The 20,766-nt window shown below is 36.1% G+C and overlaps 1 protein-coding gene across 1 annotated transcript in view; it reads left to right on the top strand.

Annotated features, from left to right (window-relative positions):
* Nucleotides 1-17,501, top strand: part of LOC127859611 (coiled-coil domain-containing protein 13-like) — a 46,583-nt gene extending 29,082 nt beyond the window's left edge. Inside the window, exons 15-18 of the mRNA XM_052397113.1 lie at nt 3,886-4,011; nt 5,356-5,489; nt 11,864-11,978; nt 13,587-17,501. Coding sequence (XP_052253073.1) covers nt 3,886-4,011; nt 5,356-5,489; nt 11,864-11,978; nt 13,587-13,752 — 541 coding nt within the window. The 3' untranslated portion in view covers nt 13,753-17,501. The remainder of the gene's footprint in view (nt 1-3,885; nt 4,012-5,355; nt 5,490-11,863; nt 11,979-13,586) is intronic.
* The last annotated feature ends 3,265 nt before the right edge of the window (nt 17,502-20,766 follow it).

Genomic DNA, 20,766 nt, shown 5'->3' with positions numbered 1-20,766 from the left:
GCTTTGTGGGTTGTTTATGTGATTGAATTTCTGTTAGTTAGCTAATAAAATGGCAAACAAGTAACAAAAACACTCATATAACTGTTTTTTAATACATATTGATTTGCTTTTCTTTTCTTTAGAAATCTTTTTAAAATTAATTGATGAGATATAGTTTTGCAAATAGTCATGCTTATCATTGATTGAAAAGCTCCAGGTATATGTCAATTGCTCAGGTGTAGTTCAAACTATTTAAAACTTTCTTAACATTAGGTTATTTAATACTTTCTAAACATAAGTTTAATTAATGCAAGCTGTCAGGGCTCAAAATTAAGCCTCGCACACTCTCAAAATGCGAGTGAAAAATACAGATTGCGAGTTAAGTTTAAAGCCACTAGTATTTTTTTGCGAGTAAAGAAATAGTTTAAAAAATTGTGATATTGCTAAATGCGCTCGACGTCCTAAACGCTAAACCGTAGGTCATAGAACGTCCGAATACCCGAATACGGAAGCCCACACCTTGTATGTATACTGGTATACTTATAGTACAGATACGCAAATGGTATTGGTACAAAGAACACGAAACAGTCGACTAATTCACACGTGTTCGTTGAACTTAAACAAACATGGCGTCGAAGCGAAAAATAACTAGTCTCTTTTTGCCCACAGATGGAAATAACTATACGAAAGATAAAGCAAAGTTAACCGTTGAGAAAAAAAAGAAACGAAATTAAATTATGTTTTCAGCAAAATTTGCGATAATGTTTTTGATTTTGCGAGTTGGTATTTAGTTTTAGATTCAATTTAGTACACAGAATTGCAATAAAAATAAGTTGTTGTTCAAAACAAAATTAAACTTATGATCTGTATGTGCTACCCTCCCCCCCTTTTAAATGGAAAATGGAAAAAAAAAAATCTTTCATCTCTGATTGCAGCAAGGTGTGGGCGGGCAGGATATATAATGATTATTATAAGGCAAGAGGTTACAAAAAACATAAACTGGTTAACCTTTTGCCATAACCGGTTACTAACAGGTAAACGGAAAAACCTTCATTAGTAGAAATGTTTAAGTACACATTAAACGGGTAAAACCGCTCGTACATGTACTCAACAGAAACAAAAGCTTTTTTCTTAATAAAAATACATTATGAAATTTTATTTTAATAATTTTGTAAATGAAAGCTTTATTTTGCTTTGTTTTTCCTGTGTAAAAGCACAAAAAGTCAAAAGTAATAAGAACTACGGAATGTTCATTGTCACGTGTCATTAATCTATTTTTGGTTGGGTCGATTATATTACATTGACATTGTATAGCTCACAATAATGTTGTGTTTCTTTGTTGATTCTGTTTTAAGTTTTTAAACTAAAATTAATTTAATATAAAAATGTTTTTAAATAATTTTTAAAGTAGTGTAACACTATCTCACAGTTGAAACAAATCAGCGAACATACATGTATATGCAGAACATGCACGAAACAACACTGTTAAATTGGTCAAAAAATCACTTTGTCCAGTAGCTTGTGGCTTATGTGGTTGCTAGCCTTGATAAAAAGATGACCTTTTTATGAGAACACTCGCTCCCATGGCACGGAAGTCGATGGCACGGACAAAAGCTTCCTGTCCCACATGCACAAGTGTGGGGAAACTTTGTTTATTTTAACACCACCTTGTCAACGGTCGCCATCAGTTTACAATTCACGCGCATGTTTGTTTACATACCGTACATCAACTTTTAAGCAATTACACAAATACTTTATTTAATGACCTATTTTTTAAATAGTTTTTAAATTGATGTTAATTAATTATATGACTTTAAAATTGCTTTCTTATATTAAACTTGCCTCAGAAAAATTGCTTTTTTAAATAAAACTTGCCTCAGACAGTAGTGTAGGCAATTACCACTAATTATATTAATTTCTGATAGAACAAATATGACGTTTACTCGAAGAGTTTTAAACTACAAATTCAATTCTTGATAAAAATTGTTTCTTATACACACTGTTTTTTCGTGAGCAATATGTGTAGGATATTGATTAACAAAACATCAAAATAAGCCGTTCAATGTCTAAACTGATTTTTCTCCCAAGTTAGCTAAATTTGTCAATTACATATTTGTTAATAGCCCCGACTCCTTGCAGTTCGCTAGTTAAATTTTGCGAGTAAAATAAAACAATAGCTCCAAAACTTGTGGGAGCAGTGGTCTAATGTTAGGACGCTAGCGTAGGGATCGAGAGGTCCCGGGTTCGAATCCCGCCCCGACCACTGGAATTTCCTTGAGCAAGAAATTTATCCCATATCTGCTCCTCTCCACTCAGGTGTATAAATGGGTACCTGTGAGGGAAATAAGCCAATGTGCCGTGGCTGCATACTGCGCCAAGATGTTAATGGACGACTTATGACCCAGTGATCAGGGAAAAACTGTAAAGCGCCTTTGAACGCACATCTGGAGTATGAAAAGGGCGCTATATAAATGTGGTAAAAAAAACAAAAAAAAACGTACCCATTATTTGTAACCAGTAAGGTACTGATTTATTGCTTTTTTACCTTGTTTGTTGACACTTTTTAAATTACCGTTGTTTGTACGGAATGATGTTCTAAATAGTCGCCAGCCCAAGTTGGCAGTATATTGCACGCAAAACGTAAAATCGTACAAATTATTCCATGAGAAAGCATTATCCTTTTTAGCTCGACTATTATATATGAAGTATATATAGTGGAGCTATCCTACTCACCCCGGCGTTGGCATTTCCGTGAGCATGCAAATGTTAAAGTTTGCCTACTACCCCAATTATATTCATTGTCCCTTGACATATTGCTTTCATATTCTGCATAATTGTTTACCATCATGTCCCCAACCTATACACAAGAGTAGACAACTGTATCAAGCATTTTGACAGAATTATTGCCCCTTCTTTACTTAGAATATGCATATTATTGATAAATCTATGTTAAAGTTTGTGTAGTACCCCAAATATATCCTATGTCCTTTGACATATTGCTTTTATATTTTGCATACTTGTTTACCAACATGACCCCAACCTATAAACAAGAGCAGACAACTGTATCAAGCATTTTGACAGCTTAGAATATGCATATTATTGATAAATCTATGTTAAAATTTGACAAAACAACATTTACCTGACATACCACAATGCACTCCACCCAAACCATCCCCCACCCCCCCCCCCAAAACCCTCCACCCCCCAATTTGTTTTTTCTTATTTTTGAAAGATCATCTATTAAATGATCACACACCCACATTATACCCCCCTCTCCCCCCCCACCCCCCCCCCTTTTTTTTTCTTATTTTGAAATATCATCTATTTAATGATCACACACCCACATTATACCCCCCCCCCCCCCCTCTCCATGATGGCTTACGTTATACTGTCAAGCACTCGAATAGTCGAGAGCGCTGTCCTCTGACACCTCTTGTTTTGTTCAGGTTAACCTTTTCCCGAAAATGTTACCGATTAATTGATCGTTACGGTAGGTTAACCATTTAACCTAATTATTATATATGAACAATGTTTCTTGCATATGATCCCAGGTACACATTCCCCGCCCCATATATATTACAGCAAGGGCATTGACCTTCAAGCTATTCAATGATCTTATGTGATACATGTACACACATTCCCTGCCTTGGGTTTCTGGTCCTATTACACACAGTTCTCGCCTCCTTTATTTACAGCAAGGGGATGGACTTGCAGACTATAAACATTTTAATACTAACATGTACAATATTTATGGAGTACTGGGGCTGTTACACACATTGCTCTCCCTCTATATATACAACAAGGACATTTACCAGTAGGCTATTCAATGATAATTATTTATGTACAATTTTGCTCAAATATTACCCATGTTACAATACACACATTCCCTGTCCACTATATCTAAAGCAAGGGCATGGACGCGCAGGCTATGGCCCAGTTGCAGTACCAGTGCCAGGAGTACCGCACGGTCGCCCAGGTTGCTGAGGTCGAGAAGGACAAGCTGGCTGAACTCACTAAAGTGCTGCAGAAAAGGTGCTTATAAGTTTGAGTTGGTTTGTGTCGCTTAATTTCAACATGAATGTTAAGTACTGCTGAAAATATAGATGCTTTAAAGTGTGTCACTTTTTGTAGCCAAATTGACAAAGAGATGTTTGTTTTGTGTTGGGTTGCATTGTGTTGCCAAAATTACAAAAGTGATGCAGTAAAGGTATGAATTATTTAAAGATGCTTTTTGTTTGAATTATCAAAGTGTTCCAGAAAACATTAATACGAGTTACTTTATATCAGAGAATGCAAAGTAAATTGAAGTGATGTTCAAAATATTGATGCTGATTTTCAAAGTTTATCTAAAATGTATACAATATGCTTGTCTGTTTTTAAGTGCACACTTGTCAGTAACTTACAGCATCCGTACTTGAATCAGAGGTAGGTTATAATGACAGTGACATAGAGAATAAAGCGAGCCCTATTTTTCTTTTTCGGGCCGAAACGGATAAACTTTCTCCATCTCGGCACCAACCATGTAATCGATTTATCCTGCTTCATGTCGTTGACACATTTTATCAAAGACAATTGATAAATTGACATAACAATATAATTATTCTTGTCGAGCCTCCTACATGTACATGTACACAACATTCCTTACGACCGAATAACTACCGATTGTGTCACATAAACAATAGTTCCACTTTAAACTGGTCCTTTTAATACATTCCTATTGAAAATATGAGAAGAAATAAAAAACGAATTGAGAATGTGATATTTTTCTTGGTCTACAGTTAAGATAGCATCCGATATTGGTAAAATACTACACCCTTGTCTAGTGTATTGGAAAGGTTACACTCAACTATGTGTCACAGCTTGTGTAGCAATACACTACTTCCTGTTGACCGGAGATAGGAAAATTTATTCGACCCTGCTTTATTAGGTCAATGTTTGCAACAGAGGCAGGATAAAATCATTTCATTATCAATCCCAATACAAGAAGGCTGGGCTTGGGAATCAAAACCTGCAATACTCTGATGCGAAGTCACAAACTCTGAGCTTTGTGACCCTGCTGTTAAACTTGCATAAAATGACCCAAGGCTTATATATATTCCCGGAATTCCCATCAGAAAAAATCATTTCATATAAATTTGGTTTCACTATTGAATGGTAATTCGTAGTTTTGTGTCATGGTGTAGTTGATATTGTGTCTGCTTAGTGAACAGAAAGTTCCAGATTGCATGACCACTTTGAGCTCAATCTTAAGTCACCAAATTCTGATTCTACCCAGACAACGGGCTCTAGGGCGTTTTAATAAGCATGAGGTTTTTGATGCAGTCCATTAAATAGATAGGCTTATACTAATCGGTTATTACTGAAATCTTTGGCCAGGTGTGATGAGGCCAATATGCGGCTGCAAGATGTCCAGAGAGAGCTTGTGGAGCAGAGGAGACGCAATGCCATGTTGGAGAAGCAGATCGGCAAGGTGAACATTGCCAGCGCCTCTGCCTCTGCCACAAGATCAGGTGAGAATCGTTATCACATTATTTGTTATTGTCCCCTACCGGTGAAACAGGAGGGGACTTATGGTTTGCGCTCTGTCTGTCTGTGAGTCTGTCTGTCTGTCACACTTTTCTGGATCCTGCGATAACTTTAAAAGTTCTTTATATTTTTTCATGAAACTTTAAATGTGGATAGATGGCAATATGGACATTATGCACGTCATTTCATTTTGTTCCTACGTCATAAAGTCTGGTTGCTATGGCAACAAATAGAATAGAAATACTGCTGAAAATGGTGGTTTTCTGGATCCTGCGATAACTTTAAAAGGTCTTCATATTTTCTCATGAAATTTGAAACATGAATGGATGGCAATATGGACATTATGCACGTCATTTCATTTTGTTTTTACGTCAAAAATTCTGGTTGCTATGGCAACAAATAAAAAAATAATTCTGACAATGGTGGAATTTCTGACAATGGTGGAGCCGGTAGGGGACATATATTGCTTGGCAATAGTCTTGTTGTTTCTGAGTTTGAGTCCTTCATCACTTTAGGCTGCACATGTTAGGACTTTATTTTTGTCCCATGAACCGCTGCATTGAAGAAATAAAAAACCTGCTCTTATAACCAAGCTGTATTTCAACCCTGTATTTCAACACTGTATTTCAACCCTGTATTTCAACACTGTATTTCAACCCTGTATTTCAACACTATATTGAAAACAGTCAAGAGCTGCAGTTCTGTGACAGATTTTGTTCACATGTTTTTTTCATCACAACATTTTATTTGTTTGTGTGTTGATTTTAATCAGCTGCTTTGTTTTTTTAGCTCACTTGAGCACAACCTGCTCATGGTGAGCTTTTGTGATGGCCTTTTGTCCGTCGTCCGTCGTGCGTTGTGCGGCGTCAACATTTAACTTGTTAACTCTCTAGAGGCCACATTTATTGTCCAATCTTCATGAAATTTGGTCAGAAGATTGGTCTCAATGATATCTTGAATGAGTTCGAAAATGGTTTCATTTGCTTGAAAAACATGGCTGCCAAGGGGCGGGCATTTTTCCTTATATGGCTATAGTAAAATCTTGTTAACACTCTAGAGGCCACATTTATTATCCGATCCTCATGAAACTTTGTCAGAAGATTCATCCCAATGATATCTTGGATGAGTTCGAAAATGATGTCGGTTGGTTGAAAAACATGGCCGCCAGGGGGCGGGGCTTTTTTCCTTATATGGCTATAGTAAAACCTTGTTAACACTCTAAAGGCCACATTTATTTTCCGATCTTCATGAAACTTGCTTAGATGATTTGTCCCAATGATATCTTGGATGAGTTCAAAAATGGTAACATTGGCTTGAAAAACATGGCTGCCAAGGGGCAGGGCATTTTTCCTTATATGGCTATATATGGCTATAGTCAAATCTTGTTAACTTTCTAGTTTGCTCAATCTTCATGAAATTTGGTCAGAACATTGGTTTCCTGTGTAGTAAAGTTTGGTTTTATTATGTCAATATTATGTGACATTAACTGTATTATGTAATTTTTCTTAACACAGAATGTTCATAGTTAACATAACTGTTTTAGTCATTAACACTTATGATAAACCTTTCAACTAAGAGATAACTGAAAAAAAGACAACATGTACATGATTGTGCAGTATTTATGCAGTATTTACCTCCCTTGATTAACCTGGTTCGGTAATCTAATTTTAGTTCTGCTCTGGAATTTGGGAAGATATTGATCATTGATAAATGCACTGTTCTGAGGGAAAATTGATTACTCTGTCATTGATCTCTTCTGAACTGTATAAAATAAGCTGTTTTGGCTGATTTAAACACCTCTTGGTGCTTTCTTGAAAAGTTAACAGCTCTTGAAAAAGGTTGGAATTTTGAAATAATTAAACTCTAAATTATTTTTAACACCAGCATCAAGACATTTTGGCATTATTTTCTAAATTATTAGCCGGATTTTTTTCGAAAAAATCTCGGCTTATAGATTGATGTTGTCGGGCGGGCGGGGGGGCGGGCGGGCGGGCGGGGTGGCGGCGTGCTCGAAAATGTTAAAGTTCTTATTTCATGGTATAACTTTGGTATGCTTGGACCTAGAGTCTTCAAACTTGACATGAAGGTTGGCCAGGATTAACAGATGACCACTGGTCATTTCAAGGTCATTCATTTGAAGGTCAAGGTCACTGTGACCTTCAATATAAAAAATGTTAAAGTTGTTATAACTTTGGTATGCTTGGACCTAGAGTCTTGAAACTTGACATGAAGGTTGGCCATAACTAGTTAGTAACCACTGGTCATTTCAAGGTCATTCATTTGAAGGTCAAGGTCACTGTGACCTTGAATGTAAAAATGTTAAAGTTCTTATTTCATGGTATAACTTTGGTATGCTTGGACCTAGAGTCTTCAAACTTGACATGAAGGTTGGCCAGGATTAACAGATGACCACTGGTCATTTCAAGGTCATTCATTTGAAGGTGAAGGTCACTGTGACCTTCAATATAAAAAATGTTAAAGTTGTTATAACTTTGGTATGCTTGGACCTAGAGTCTTGAAACTTGACATGAAGGTTGGCCATAACTAGTTAGTAACCACTGGTCATTTCAAAGTCATTCATTTGAAGGTCAAGGTCACTGTGACCTTGAATGTAAAAATGTTAAAGTTCTTATTTCATGGTATAACTTTGGTATGCTTGGACCTAGAGTCTTCAAACTTGACATGAAGGTTGGCCAGGATTAACAGATGACCACTGGTCATTTCAAGGTCATTCATTTGAAGGTGAAGGTCACTGTGACCTTCAATATAAAAATGTTAAAGTTGTTATAACTTTGGTATGCTTGGACCTAGAGTCTTGAAACTTGACATGAAGGTTGGCCAGAACTAGTAAGTAACCACTGGACATTTCAAGGTCATTCATTTGAAGGTCAAGGTCACTGTGACCTTGAATGTAAAAATGTTAAAGTTGTTATAACTTTGGTATGCTTGGACCTAGAGTCTTGAAACTTGACATGAAGGTTGGCCAGAACTAGTAAGTAACCACTGGACATTTCAAGGTCATTCATTTGAAGGTCAAGGTCACTGTGACCTTGAATGTAAAAATGTTAAAGTTCTTATTTCATGTTATAACTTTGGTATGCTTGTACCTAGAGTCTTCAAACTTGAAATAAAGATTGGCCAGTACTAGAAGATGACCACTGGTCATTTCAATGTCATTCATTTGAAGGTCAAGGTCACTGTGACCTTAAATGTTAAAATGTTAAAATTGTTATAACTTTGGTATGCTTGGACATAGAGTCTTCAAACTTGACATGAAGGTTTGCAAGCACACTTAGATGACCACTGGTCATTTCAAGGTCATTCATTCTAAGGTCAAGGTCACTGTGACCTTGAATGTAAAAATGTTAAAGTTCTTATAACTTTGGTAGGTAAAAATGTTAAAGTTCTTATTCCATGTTATAACTTTGGTATGCATGCATTCAAAACATAACACAAGGTTTGCTCATGCCTTGAAAAGTACTTACATTTCATTTTGACCTTTGAACAATATTTCAGTAATTTAAGTATTGCATTGACAAAAACACGAAAGGTACTTTCCTGTCATTTAAATCAAAAATCCGGCTTCAATGCGGTCATCTCCGACCGCGGAACTCTTGTTCTTATTTAGATTATTTCTATTTGGCATTTTCTAAATTAGAAAGACTCTATTATATTTCAATAACTTAAGTAATTTTTTCTTATTTTTACATTTGATTTACTGAAGTTTCCTAATCTCCATAAATATTGTTCTTTAGATTAAATAAGACCTTTTTTGTAAACTAGATTTTTGAAGCACTTTCTAGACTAACAGTAACTTATATTTATATCAGTTTTTTGACAGATTTTGAACTTCTTTTTACATTCATTAAGGTATTTGCTGTACGTTGTTCATTTTTGTAATGATACTTAGATTCTTTAGACTTGGCTTGTACCTGTTCTAAATTTTCTGTCATTGTTCTTCATTTTCCTAGTTCTTGGAATAAAAATTAGTTATTTTTGTTAAAGCTGCCTTGGTTTTCACTTATAAATAAATTCTTTCAGTGTATTTAGGCGTCCCTGACTGAACGCCTTTAGTTAATTGAATTACAACCAGTCAGTATAGTCATCCTGACAGGAAATAAGAGTTTGTCAAATTAATATTTCCGCATTACATAAGTGCTCACAAAGTTACATAACTTGTAACCGTCTTGTGACTGGTTCATTTTTGTAAGCGAAGGAGACCGCACTACCACACCTGGATAGGACAGTTGAGTTTGATAATGGTTTGGATCGGTAAAAAAAACATGGCCGCCAGAGGGGGGGGGTCTTTTTCCTTATATTTATATAGTAAAAAAGCTTGTGAACACTCTAGAAGTCAAATTGTTTTGCCTAATCATCATAAAATTTTGTCAAAACATTAGTTATGTGGATGTCTCGGACGAGTTTGAAAATGGTCATGATCAGTGAATAAACATGGCCGCCAGGGAGTGGGGCAGTTTTCTTTATATGTATATAGTGACAACATGTGAACAGTCTAGAAGACACATTTATTTCCCAATCTTCATGAAATTTGAACATAGCTTGGAAGAGTTAAAAAATGGTTCAGGTCTTTTAAAAAAACATGGCCGCCAAAGGGCCATTTGTTGTTCATTCTTCATGATACTTGGTAAAAACATTTGTTCCATTGATATCTTGGGCAGCAAAGAACAGGTCATTTCTTTTTATCTCAGGTGAGCGACTTTGGGCCTTTCAGGCCCTCTTGTCTTTTCTTTTTTGCAAAATGAAGAAAGCTAATTGGTAGACAGCATATGTTGGAATTAAGACAGTCGGCCAACTGTTATTGCATTTTTGTGAAAGATTTTGTTCACATGTTCTTTCATGACAACATTTTTAGCTCACCTGAGCACAACGTGCTCATGGTGTGCTTTTGTGATCGCTTTTTGTCCGTCGTCCGTTGTCCATTGTGTGGCGTCAACATTTGCCTTGATAACTCTCTAGAGGCCACATTTATTGTCCAATCTTCATGAAATTTGGTCAGAAGATTGGTTTCAATGATATCTTGGATGAGTTCGAAAATGGTTACGTTTGCTTGAAAAACATGGCTGCCAAGGGGCGGGTTTTTTTTCCTTATATGGCTATATATGGCTATAGTAAAATCTTGTTAACACTCTAGAGGCCACATTTATTGTCTGATCTTTATATAACTTGGTCAGAAGATTCATCCCAATAATATCTTGGACGAGTTCGAAAATGATGCCGGTTGGTTGAAAAACATGGCCGCCAGGGGGCGGGGCATTTTTTATGCTGGCTGAAAATTTTCGGGTAGCATAAAGTTGCCGCTTTGTCCTTCTTTCCTTCCTTACTTCCTTCCGTCAAACTTTTGTTACAGTTTCTCATAGCACCTTCAATACTTTACCGATCTCTTTCATATTTGGCATGTAGGTACCTTGCATGGACCTCTACATTTTGATGAGGTTTGAGGTCACTGGGGTCAAGGTCATGGTCACCGAGGCTAATAATAGATTTTTCCGTCACACTTTTGTTACAGTTTCTCATAGCACCTTCAATACTTTACCAATCTCTTTCATATTTGGCATGTAGGTACCTTGCATGGACCTCTACATTTTGATGAGGTTTGAGGTCACTGGGGTCAAGGTCACTGAGGCTAATAAAAGATTTTTTTAGGTGGTTATTAACACATAGATTGACAAAGCACATCATCTGGGAGCATCCATTGGTTTCACTGATATTCTTGTCCTTATATGGCTATAGTAAAACCTTGTTCACACTGTAGAGGCCACATTTATTTTCCGATCTTCATGAAACTTTCTCAGAAGATTTGTCCCACTGATATCTTGAATGAGTTCAAAAATAGTAACCTTTGCTTGAAAAACATGGCTGCCAAGGGGCGGGGCATTTTTCCTTATATGGCTATAGTAAAATCTTGTTAACACTCTAGAGGCCACATTTATTGTCCGATCCTCATGAAACTTGGTCAGAAGATTCATCCCAATTATATCTTGGACGAGCTCGAAAATGATGCCGGTTGGTTGAAAAACATGGCCACCAGGGGGCGGGGCATTTTTCCTTATATGGCTATAGTAAAACCTTGTTAACACTCTAGAGGCCACATTTATTGTCCAATCTTGATGAAATATGGTCAGAAGATAATATCTTGTTATCTCAGGTGAGCGACTTTGGGCCTTTCAGGCCCTCTTGTATTTGTTTGTGTGTTGATTTTAATCAGCTGCTTTGTTTTTCTTTTTTTGCACAATGAAGACAGCATATGTTGGCAGGAAGACAATGGGCCAACTGTTATTGCCATCATTTGGGGTGAATGCAATTTATCAACTGTAAACCTACGGTGGTACTATTTCAGCTGGAGGTATGTCTGCCAGGAAGAAGTCCAGTCTGACGGGCAGTGGAAGCAACATGCCTGTGATGCCTGAGGAGGAGGAACCCAGCAAAATGTCCACGGAAGAGCTCATTGTCAAGTAGGAGAAGGAATTTGAGTATTGCTCTGAGAAAACGGGGTTAAATGCATGTGTGTCAAGTTTTGTCCCAGATCAGCCTGTGTAATCAGCACAGGCTAATCAGGACGACACTTTCGGCCTCAATTTGATTTTCATCAAGATGAGTCTTCCTTTAAATGAAAAATACAATGAAAGGGGAAATTGTTTTTCCTGATAAGTTTGTGTGGACGAAACAGGTTCATCTAGGACGACACTTTACTCGCATGCATTAAACCCTCTGTACATAGCGAGGCTCATGTGTTAATGTTGGGGTGATAATTATTAATTGTATGCGCTCTGTGTGTGAAAGGAAAATAATGATTTATTTAACCCATTAAAGCCTAGTGGACTCTCCCATCCTTCTAAATTGGATCAATGTATTTCCAAAATTAGGGATGTCTAGTATATTTATTTCTATATTTCGAATATTTCTTACAGAAGTTTCTTTAAGCAAACAGCGCAGACCCTGATGAGACGCCGCATCATGCGGCGTCTCATCTGGGTCTACGCTGTTTGCAAAGTCCTTTTTTCAGGACGCTAGGCATAAATGGGTTAAAATTGGTTATGTACTTTTTTCAAATAGTGAAAAACAGGAGTGAAAAGTATCATGAAATGTTGTACAGTTAAGATATTAGTTTCTATTGTCACTTGTAAAGAAACTACCGGTATTTTGATCTACCTTAACCAAAAAGGCCTGTATGAGTGCTTGATGAAATAAGCGTTAAGGCTAACATAACACCATTTATGTTTTGCTCCCTTTAAAAGAATAGTGTTAATCATGCCCCTGAAGTCAAAACTGATATCTTTCAAACTAACTTAAAATAAGCAAAAACTCTTAAGTTGTTGTTGTTGTTTTTTAAATGAAAAATACTTTATGATTTAGGTGATTAAAAGAATGACATTACCATCCATAAAAACACGTGGGATAAAGTTATTATGAACCTTACAAATATACTAATATACTAATATAATATTCAAAATTTCTATGGAATACATGAAGCATTGTTCCATATTAAAAATAAAAATACTTAAAGCGAGATTATACTATTTTGTCAAATATTTATGAATTTATATGAAATGTGTAAAAAAAACTTCTTATACATATATTTCAATATAAATAAAAATAAAAGTTATGAAGAACATGTGTCAAAAAATGCGAAATAAGTCAGATATTTAATTCTGAAATCAAAAATGTCTGCACAGTTGAATTCGCCAGCATGTATATCATGCATGTACGATGTGAATCTAAACTAAGTTTTAACGGTTCATTTTAAATTCCTGCAACGCTATATATTCATACGACACACGAACACTAACTCTGATCCTAATAAAAAGAGGAATGCTTCAGTTATTGTAGGAAAATATGTACGAAATATCTTCGTCACAATCAGCTCGGGGCGCTAATTTGTCTTTGCTGCATTTTATGAAATTCGTCTTCAATGTATAATTTTTCTTGCCTATTTTGTGTTATTGTAACATATTTTATCAATATATTACAATTTAACACATATGAAAAATCATATAATCTCGCTTTAACATAAACTTAAATCTAAATATGTTCTTTATCTAAAAGGTCTTATCTCATTGCAGCCTTGAAATACAGAGAGACGAGAACGAGGCTCTGAAAACTGCCCTGAAAACTACACTGAAGGCGAAAGAGGAAGATATGCGAGTGTACAGTGACACTATTGAAGAAACTAAAAAGGTTTTCTTGCAGGCATTAAGGCAATACAAGCAGACTGTGCATGGAACTTAGCTGTACTGGTATATCAAAAATGTGCCTTTAAACCATAAGGTATTCAATGAGTACATGTAGATGTATGCATGGTCTTGTAAAACCCTTTCCCCCGTAAGAAGCAAAGTGAAAATGTCTTTTGAAACCAGCATAAAACCAGAACAGTCTGCGAGTAACTCGCAGTCTGTTCAGGTTTTATGCTGTTTGCTGCTCATCAGTATCTAAGGGTTGGAAATAAAGCCTTAAAAATTGGAATCTAGTAAGAAAGGTCTCTAATTAAATATTATTTTCTGAGGGACTACAAAGGCGTGAAAATAGGTATCTAAGTGGTAAAGGGATAAGTGCAAGAGAGCCATAAGGGTTATAATCCACTGAGACCAGTACCAATTATAAAGCATGGATCATGCAGGTGATTTCTGTACATTTGTAATTCAAAGAAATGCACTCATACTAGATAGGCAAAAAATAGTTTTCTTGAAATTAAGTCTACTCAGGGCTCTTGCTGGGTTGAAATTTTTCTTTTGCCACCGGTTTTGCCATTTTAATTTATTTCCCGCCATGTAAAAAAATAAGCTATATTGTAGCCATTCTTAAATCATGCCATTTGTTCAAAGAGTATAGTTGAAAATCCATTTTTGCCACTTGTTTTCGCTAATTGAAACATGTTATCGCCACTTTTCTTAAATTTTCGCATTTGGCGACAATTGTGAATGGTAGGGGGAGCCCTGCCTTCTCTATTTGTATAATATAAATGTAACTATTTATTTGTGAATTAGTCCTCCGCTTAGAATTGATACTATGTAAGCATAATGTTGGTTGCTGTTTGTTCAAAATTACACAATGTGTTGTAATCTTCAAATTAATGTTATTTTAGTGTAATAAGTTTTTGAAAATATCAACCTTGCTCTGATCTTTGTGAAGGAAAGTATTGCAATACCATAACAAACAATATATTATTCCATATCGGAAGTGATTTAAATTGATTGAAGCCTACTTCACTTATTACACAGTTATGACCTCATTAACCCTTCTCCACTCAGAAGCAAAGTGAAAATGGCTATGTGCAAACAACATAAAACCAGAACAGCCAGCGAGTAACTCGCATTCTGTTCAGGTTTTATGCTGTTTGCTGCTCATCAGTATGTAAGGGTTGGAAATGAAGCCTTTAAAACCTGAATATAGCAAGAAAGGTCTTAAGTTATATATTTAACTTTCTAAGGGACTACAAAGGAATAAAAATATGTATCTAAGTGGGAAAGGGTTAAAGTTGTGCAAAATCTGCACACGCAAATACAGTACACAATCCATGGGTAAAATGAATGCTAATGTAGTGTTTTTCCCAGGAGGGCAAAGGGGCATGGCGCATTACTTTCAAAAAGGGCATTTTAGCGCGCAGTTTAGGCAAAAAAGGGCAAAAACGTTCCATGTTATTTGCTCCACGAAGCAGTTGTGGATAAAATTACATATAAACAAGCACATTTAATGGTAATAGATGTATTTAACTTACTATGATTTATATTAATATATTTACCTTGCAATGAACATTTAAGTTCCATGCTGTTTCAATAAACTGTACAGCACGACAAACATAATAAAGCAATATATGCATATGAATCTGATTATACACAGATCCACTAACATATAAATGAAACCATGTTTGTCTTATCCCATTTTCTAACAATAATCTCGACAGATGTTTAAAATAACATTGCGAGTAAATTGATCTCTAACAATATGCAAACACTCGTTTCCGTGACATACATCCACCGAGTAGATTACAAATAAATAAATTATGTTGTTGCTATCTAAAACATTTTTATGCATCGTTGATTATGACAGACATTTCATTTATTCCTTCTTAATGTATAATCTCCATCGTTAGTTCGATCGTTTACAACGTTATTTGCCATTTTTGCCGAGTCACAATTTAATTCTGTATAGTCCGCCATGTTGATAAAATGTCAAATGATGTAAGCGACAGGTGCGCATAGCAACGTTAAATCGTATACGCGATTAGTATTTTGTTAAATTGGTATACGTCTCGGTAATTATTTCAATAATTAGATCTAATTATCTTAAAGACGAAATCGATAAAGAATAAATTTGTTTGTGAATTTAAAAGTAATTATGCGTAAAAAAATATGTTTTGATATAACTGAATAATGCATGCAAAGCACAATTGCCACAAGAATAACATCGAGTTTTTCATCAAATGTCTCCGAAGTAATGATTATATCGTGGAGGAGTACACATTGCCGAGCGAAAAGTGCGCTTGGTATAACATAGCCTCCGGCATTATCGATTGATACTGACACGGGGTTATTCACGCATGACTAATTCACAGCTTTGGGGCAGCCAGTAAGACCTAATCGAGCACTGTTATAGATTAAATCTGCTCAATTAAATATAGTCGATTAGACGTTGACGCCTCTCGAGTAAATCAAGCACAGTCGGAGCGTCACAGACAATCAAGGAAGCTGATTTTGCGGACCAAGTTAGATCGTAAGGCAAATTTCGCCTTTCGTGGCGAAATTTGCCTTTGAAAAAAAGGGCGCGTGGCGAAATTTGCCCTTAAAAAGGGCAGCGTGGCGATCCGGGAGGGCGGCGTGGCTTTTCGCCACGCTAAAATGGCCTGGGAAAAACACTACTAATGGAGTCCAAGGTGCCAGGTTACCAGTTATAATCTCAAGCCATAGCCATAGTAAAATAAGATGATTGTTTTACATGATGACTCTGCGTTATCAAGCATAGTGTGTAATGCTATGTATACATAGTACACAGGGAGGGAATCAAATGAAGGGCTTAAATGTCTTATTTCACAAATTATGTGCATTTCTTTTGAATTTAATTGTGTGATATGATAGAAGTGCTTTTCTATTTGATGTTTAAATGGATATAGTTTATGTGAGTGTCATGGTTGCTTGGTTTTGCTAGTTACAATAAAATTGTATATGGTTTGAATGCAGAATATTCTCAGTTAGGTTACTGAAGACTTAGTCCATTTTGATTTATTACAAATTAGGTGTGCTGTAATTTTTTCACACACCAATGTCATGCCGAGCAATACTTTTCTGTTCTTTAAACTACTGTCTTTATTGAATACCCTTTATTACTGAAAAATTAGAGATTTGCTTTACCAACCAGTGAAATACACGATTACAGATCAAACTTGTATTTGTGAGTATGTGCCGCACTATTTCTTCCTGAATTACCCTAACATACAAGCAGTTTTCCCATACTACTGTAACATACTAGCATGACTTTTTCTGCGTATGATGTGATTATACAGCTCAAATATTATTTTATTTTAGATAGAATAGTCAAGTCTCTATTCAATTATTTGTATGATAATATGATATGTATTTTTTATCATCTACTGCACCACACTTGACATCAATGTATTTTCAGAAATAAAGTGTGTTAATGAATATAATAAAAGGGGAAAAATGGTAGTCGAGTATGCATTGGTCTCGTGGCTATTGCTATTTAGCAATACACTTGAGGCAAAGTTCCGTGTATAGTGCATCACTGCACTAGCCTCTTTAGTAGAAATACCGGTATGCCTAATCTTCATATAATTTAAAAACTAATCAAAACAATACAATGCACACATTCCAATAGTATTCCTTTGTTAGATAATTGTGTCATGTAATGCAGAAATGTCTGTCCGTCCATCTGTATTGTTTTATTTGCACATGTTAACTTGTTTGTTTTTATTAATTATTTATGTGAATTATTTCAAATTTGAAATAAAGTTAAAAAACTTCAAATTTTGATTTCTGTTTATCCCATTTATTATGCCCCCCTTCGAAGAAGAGGGGGTATATTGCTTTGCTCTATCGGTCTGTCTGTCTGTCGGTCGGTCGGTCCGTCCACAAGGTGGTTGTCAGATGATAACTCAAGAACGCTTAGGCCTAGGATCATGAAACTTAATAAGTACATTGATCATGACTCGCAGATGACCCCTATTGATTTTGAGGTCACTAGGTCAAAGGTCAAGGTCACGGTGACCCGAAATAGTAAAATGGTTTCCGGATGATAACTCAAGAACGCATACGCCTAGGATCATGAAATTTCATGGGTAGATTGATCATGACTCGCAGATGACCCCTATTGATTTTGAGGTCACTAGGTCAAGGTCATGGTGACCTGAAATAGTAAAATGGTTTCCGGATGATAACTCAAGAATGCATACGCCTAGGGTCATGAAACTTCATGGGTAGATTGATCATGACTCGCAGATGACCCCTATTGATTTTGAGGTCACTAGGTCAAAGGTCAAGGTCACGGTGACCGGAAATAGTAAAATGGTTTTCGGATGATAACTCAAGAACGCATACGCCTAGGATCATGAAACTTCATAGGTAGATTGATCATGACTTGCAGATGACCCCTATTGATTTTGAGGTCACAAGGTCAAGGGTCAAGGTCACGGTGACCCGAAATAGTAAAATGATTTTCGGATGATAACTTAAGAACGCTTTTGCCTAGGATCATGACACTTCATAGGTACATTGATCGTGACTCGCAGATGACCCCTAGGTCACTAGATCAAAGGACAAGATCACAGTGACAAAAATCGTATTCACACAATGGCTGCCACTACAACGGACAGCCCATATGGGGGGCATGCATGTTTTACAAACAGCCCTTGTTAATTTTATTATTGTGCCCCCAAAAAGTGGGAGGCATAAAGAATTGCAGGTGTCCGTCCGTACATAACCTCAAAGCTTTTGCTATCAACTCCTCTTAAACTGTTGGTATGATGATTGTCCAGAATTTTGGAAAAATAACGGTCACTTAATATATAAAATTCATTTATTTATGCCTTCTTTTTCAAGAATAAAGTATTATTAGATTAATGTTTAGTGAAAGTCCTCTGCATCTGACTAGAGGATCTCCAAAAATGTCAGGGGACATCAGTGTCTTTGACAAATCTAGTGATTATTGTCTTAAAGATGAGTTTTAACAGCCAATTTATACAACTGTATGCTCTTGTTCAGCAGTAGTATTACAATGCACACACAGAAACCAAATGAGCCGAGTTATGTGCAAAATGGGTGTCATTCCACATGCGCCCAGCATAACTCCAGACCAGCCTGTGCATTCACAGTCTGGTCAAGAGCTATGCTTACCCCTATTAAGTAATGCAAGGTTGAGTAGTTTTATTAGCAATCAGGATAGCTACTGGCCAGACGGGGAAGTAATGCAAGGTTGAGTAGTCTTATTAGCAATCAGGATAGCTACTGGCCAGATGGGGCTTATAAGCAGATTGGTCTTATGCTATTTTGGCCACATATGGTATAAGACCAATGTTTGCATTTGTTTTAATATTTTGGCTGGCTTTAAACATGGTTTTGTTTGTTAAAGAAAAAGGCGATCAAAGGGTGGTTTCTGGATATATTTTAGTTTGTATCGACCAATCTTAATAAAGCTTAATATGCAGCAGGCTTGAATGAAGATTTATCTTGGAATTGTTTTTGGGTGATGTCATTTGTTTTAGTATTTTGGCTGGCTTTAAACATGGTTTTGTTTGTTAAAGAAAAAGGCGAGCAAAGGGTGGTTTCTGGAATATATTTTAGTTTGTATCGACCAATCTTAATAAAGCTTAATATGCAGCAGGCTTGAATGAAGATCTATCTTGGAATTGTTTTTGGGTCATGTCAGCCCAATGTGACAAAAGTAAATAAATTGTAAACACTTTATAACTCGAATTTGTATGGAGATATTGCACTGAAATGTTGTGGTGAATAGGTATCTTACATGAAGACCTAGTTTAGAAGTCAATGCCACTTTTAATACAAAATAAAATAAAAAAGCACTAGACATGTGGTTTCCAATCAATAACTTAGTAAGCATCAACAAATCTTGATGAAACTTTGCAAGCTTGCATGCAGACCAAGCTAAAGATTTAAGTTAGGGTGTATCAGGAAAAGGTTAAGATCACAGTAGCTAAAAATTGAAATATGGCTTATGCTCAATAAATTAAGTCAAGATTGAGGTATTGTATTGAAATTTTGTTTGAAAGTAGTTTACATTAACTCTTTCAGTACGGGAACCGAATTTTGAAAGCCTTTGCAAACAGTTTGGATCCAGATGAGACGCCACAGAACGTGGCGTCTCATCAGGATCCAAACTGTTTGCTATTCTGATAGTATTCTTTGAAAAAAATCGAAGAAAATGCTAATTTTAGTAATTCAGCAGGTGACATTTTAGCAGATGACAAATTTCCCAGCATGCAAAGGGTTAATACTAACCATGTGATTGTATTTGGGGTCAGTCATGTCAAGGCCATTGTGATTAAAAATAGATACTTTTGGTGTTCATATAAGGTAAATTGGGTTGAGGTCAAGATTGTTGTGACTAAAAATAGAAACAACGTCAGAAGTTGGAAGAACACATTGTGCTAAAAAAATCTGTGTAAGAAGCTTTACATGCATGCTAAGCTTGGGAATCTTTTTGGGAACAGTTTGGTCTCGATCAAGTTTACTGTTACTAAAAACTTCCCCTAAATGAACTGAGTTTGGATGGTGGAATGAATTTAGTTGCAATAATCCAAGCTATTAACCCTCCTGGTCTCTGAGCTGTACGTATGTACTCATAAAAGCTCATAGTAGTCAAAAAGAACTAGGAATGGATTGTTGGTTTCGTGGAAGTGCCGCATATCCACTTGACCTATGTATTAATGGCGATACTTATCAAAGCTTGTTCTTTGTGAGTAATGCGCTGACATTTTATACCTAGCAATGTAGCCTTGTAAGTGACATACATTCAAGCCTGTGTTGCTTTAACAGACTGTCTAATCTGTGTAGAAATGACTTTATGATTTTTTTTATTTATTAATGTGTCAATTATCATATAAATATACCCCCCCCCCCCCCCCCCCCCCCCCCCCCCCGAAAAGATGCATTAACAATTACACATAACTACATAATTACGACGGGATTTAACAAGCCTGATCTTTTCGTTCAACAAGGCTTTCTTTCACTTTCACTGCTTTAAAAATAGCTTACTTTCAGTTACTTTCCCGTATTT

Source organism: Dreissena polymorpha, chromosome 15 (assembly GCF_020536995.1).
Source record: "Dreissena polymorpha isolate Duluth1 chromosome 15, UMN_Dpol_1.0, whole genome shotgun sequence".
NCBI classification, from domain to species: domain Eukaryota; kingdom Metazoa; phylum Mollusca; class Bivalvia; order Myida; family Dreissenidae; genus Dreissena; species Dreissena polymorpha.
This window is presented reverse-complemented; position numbering and strand designations above follow the sequence as displayed.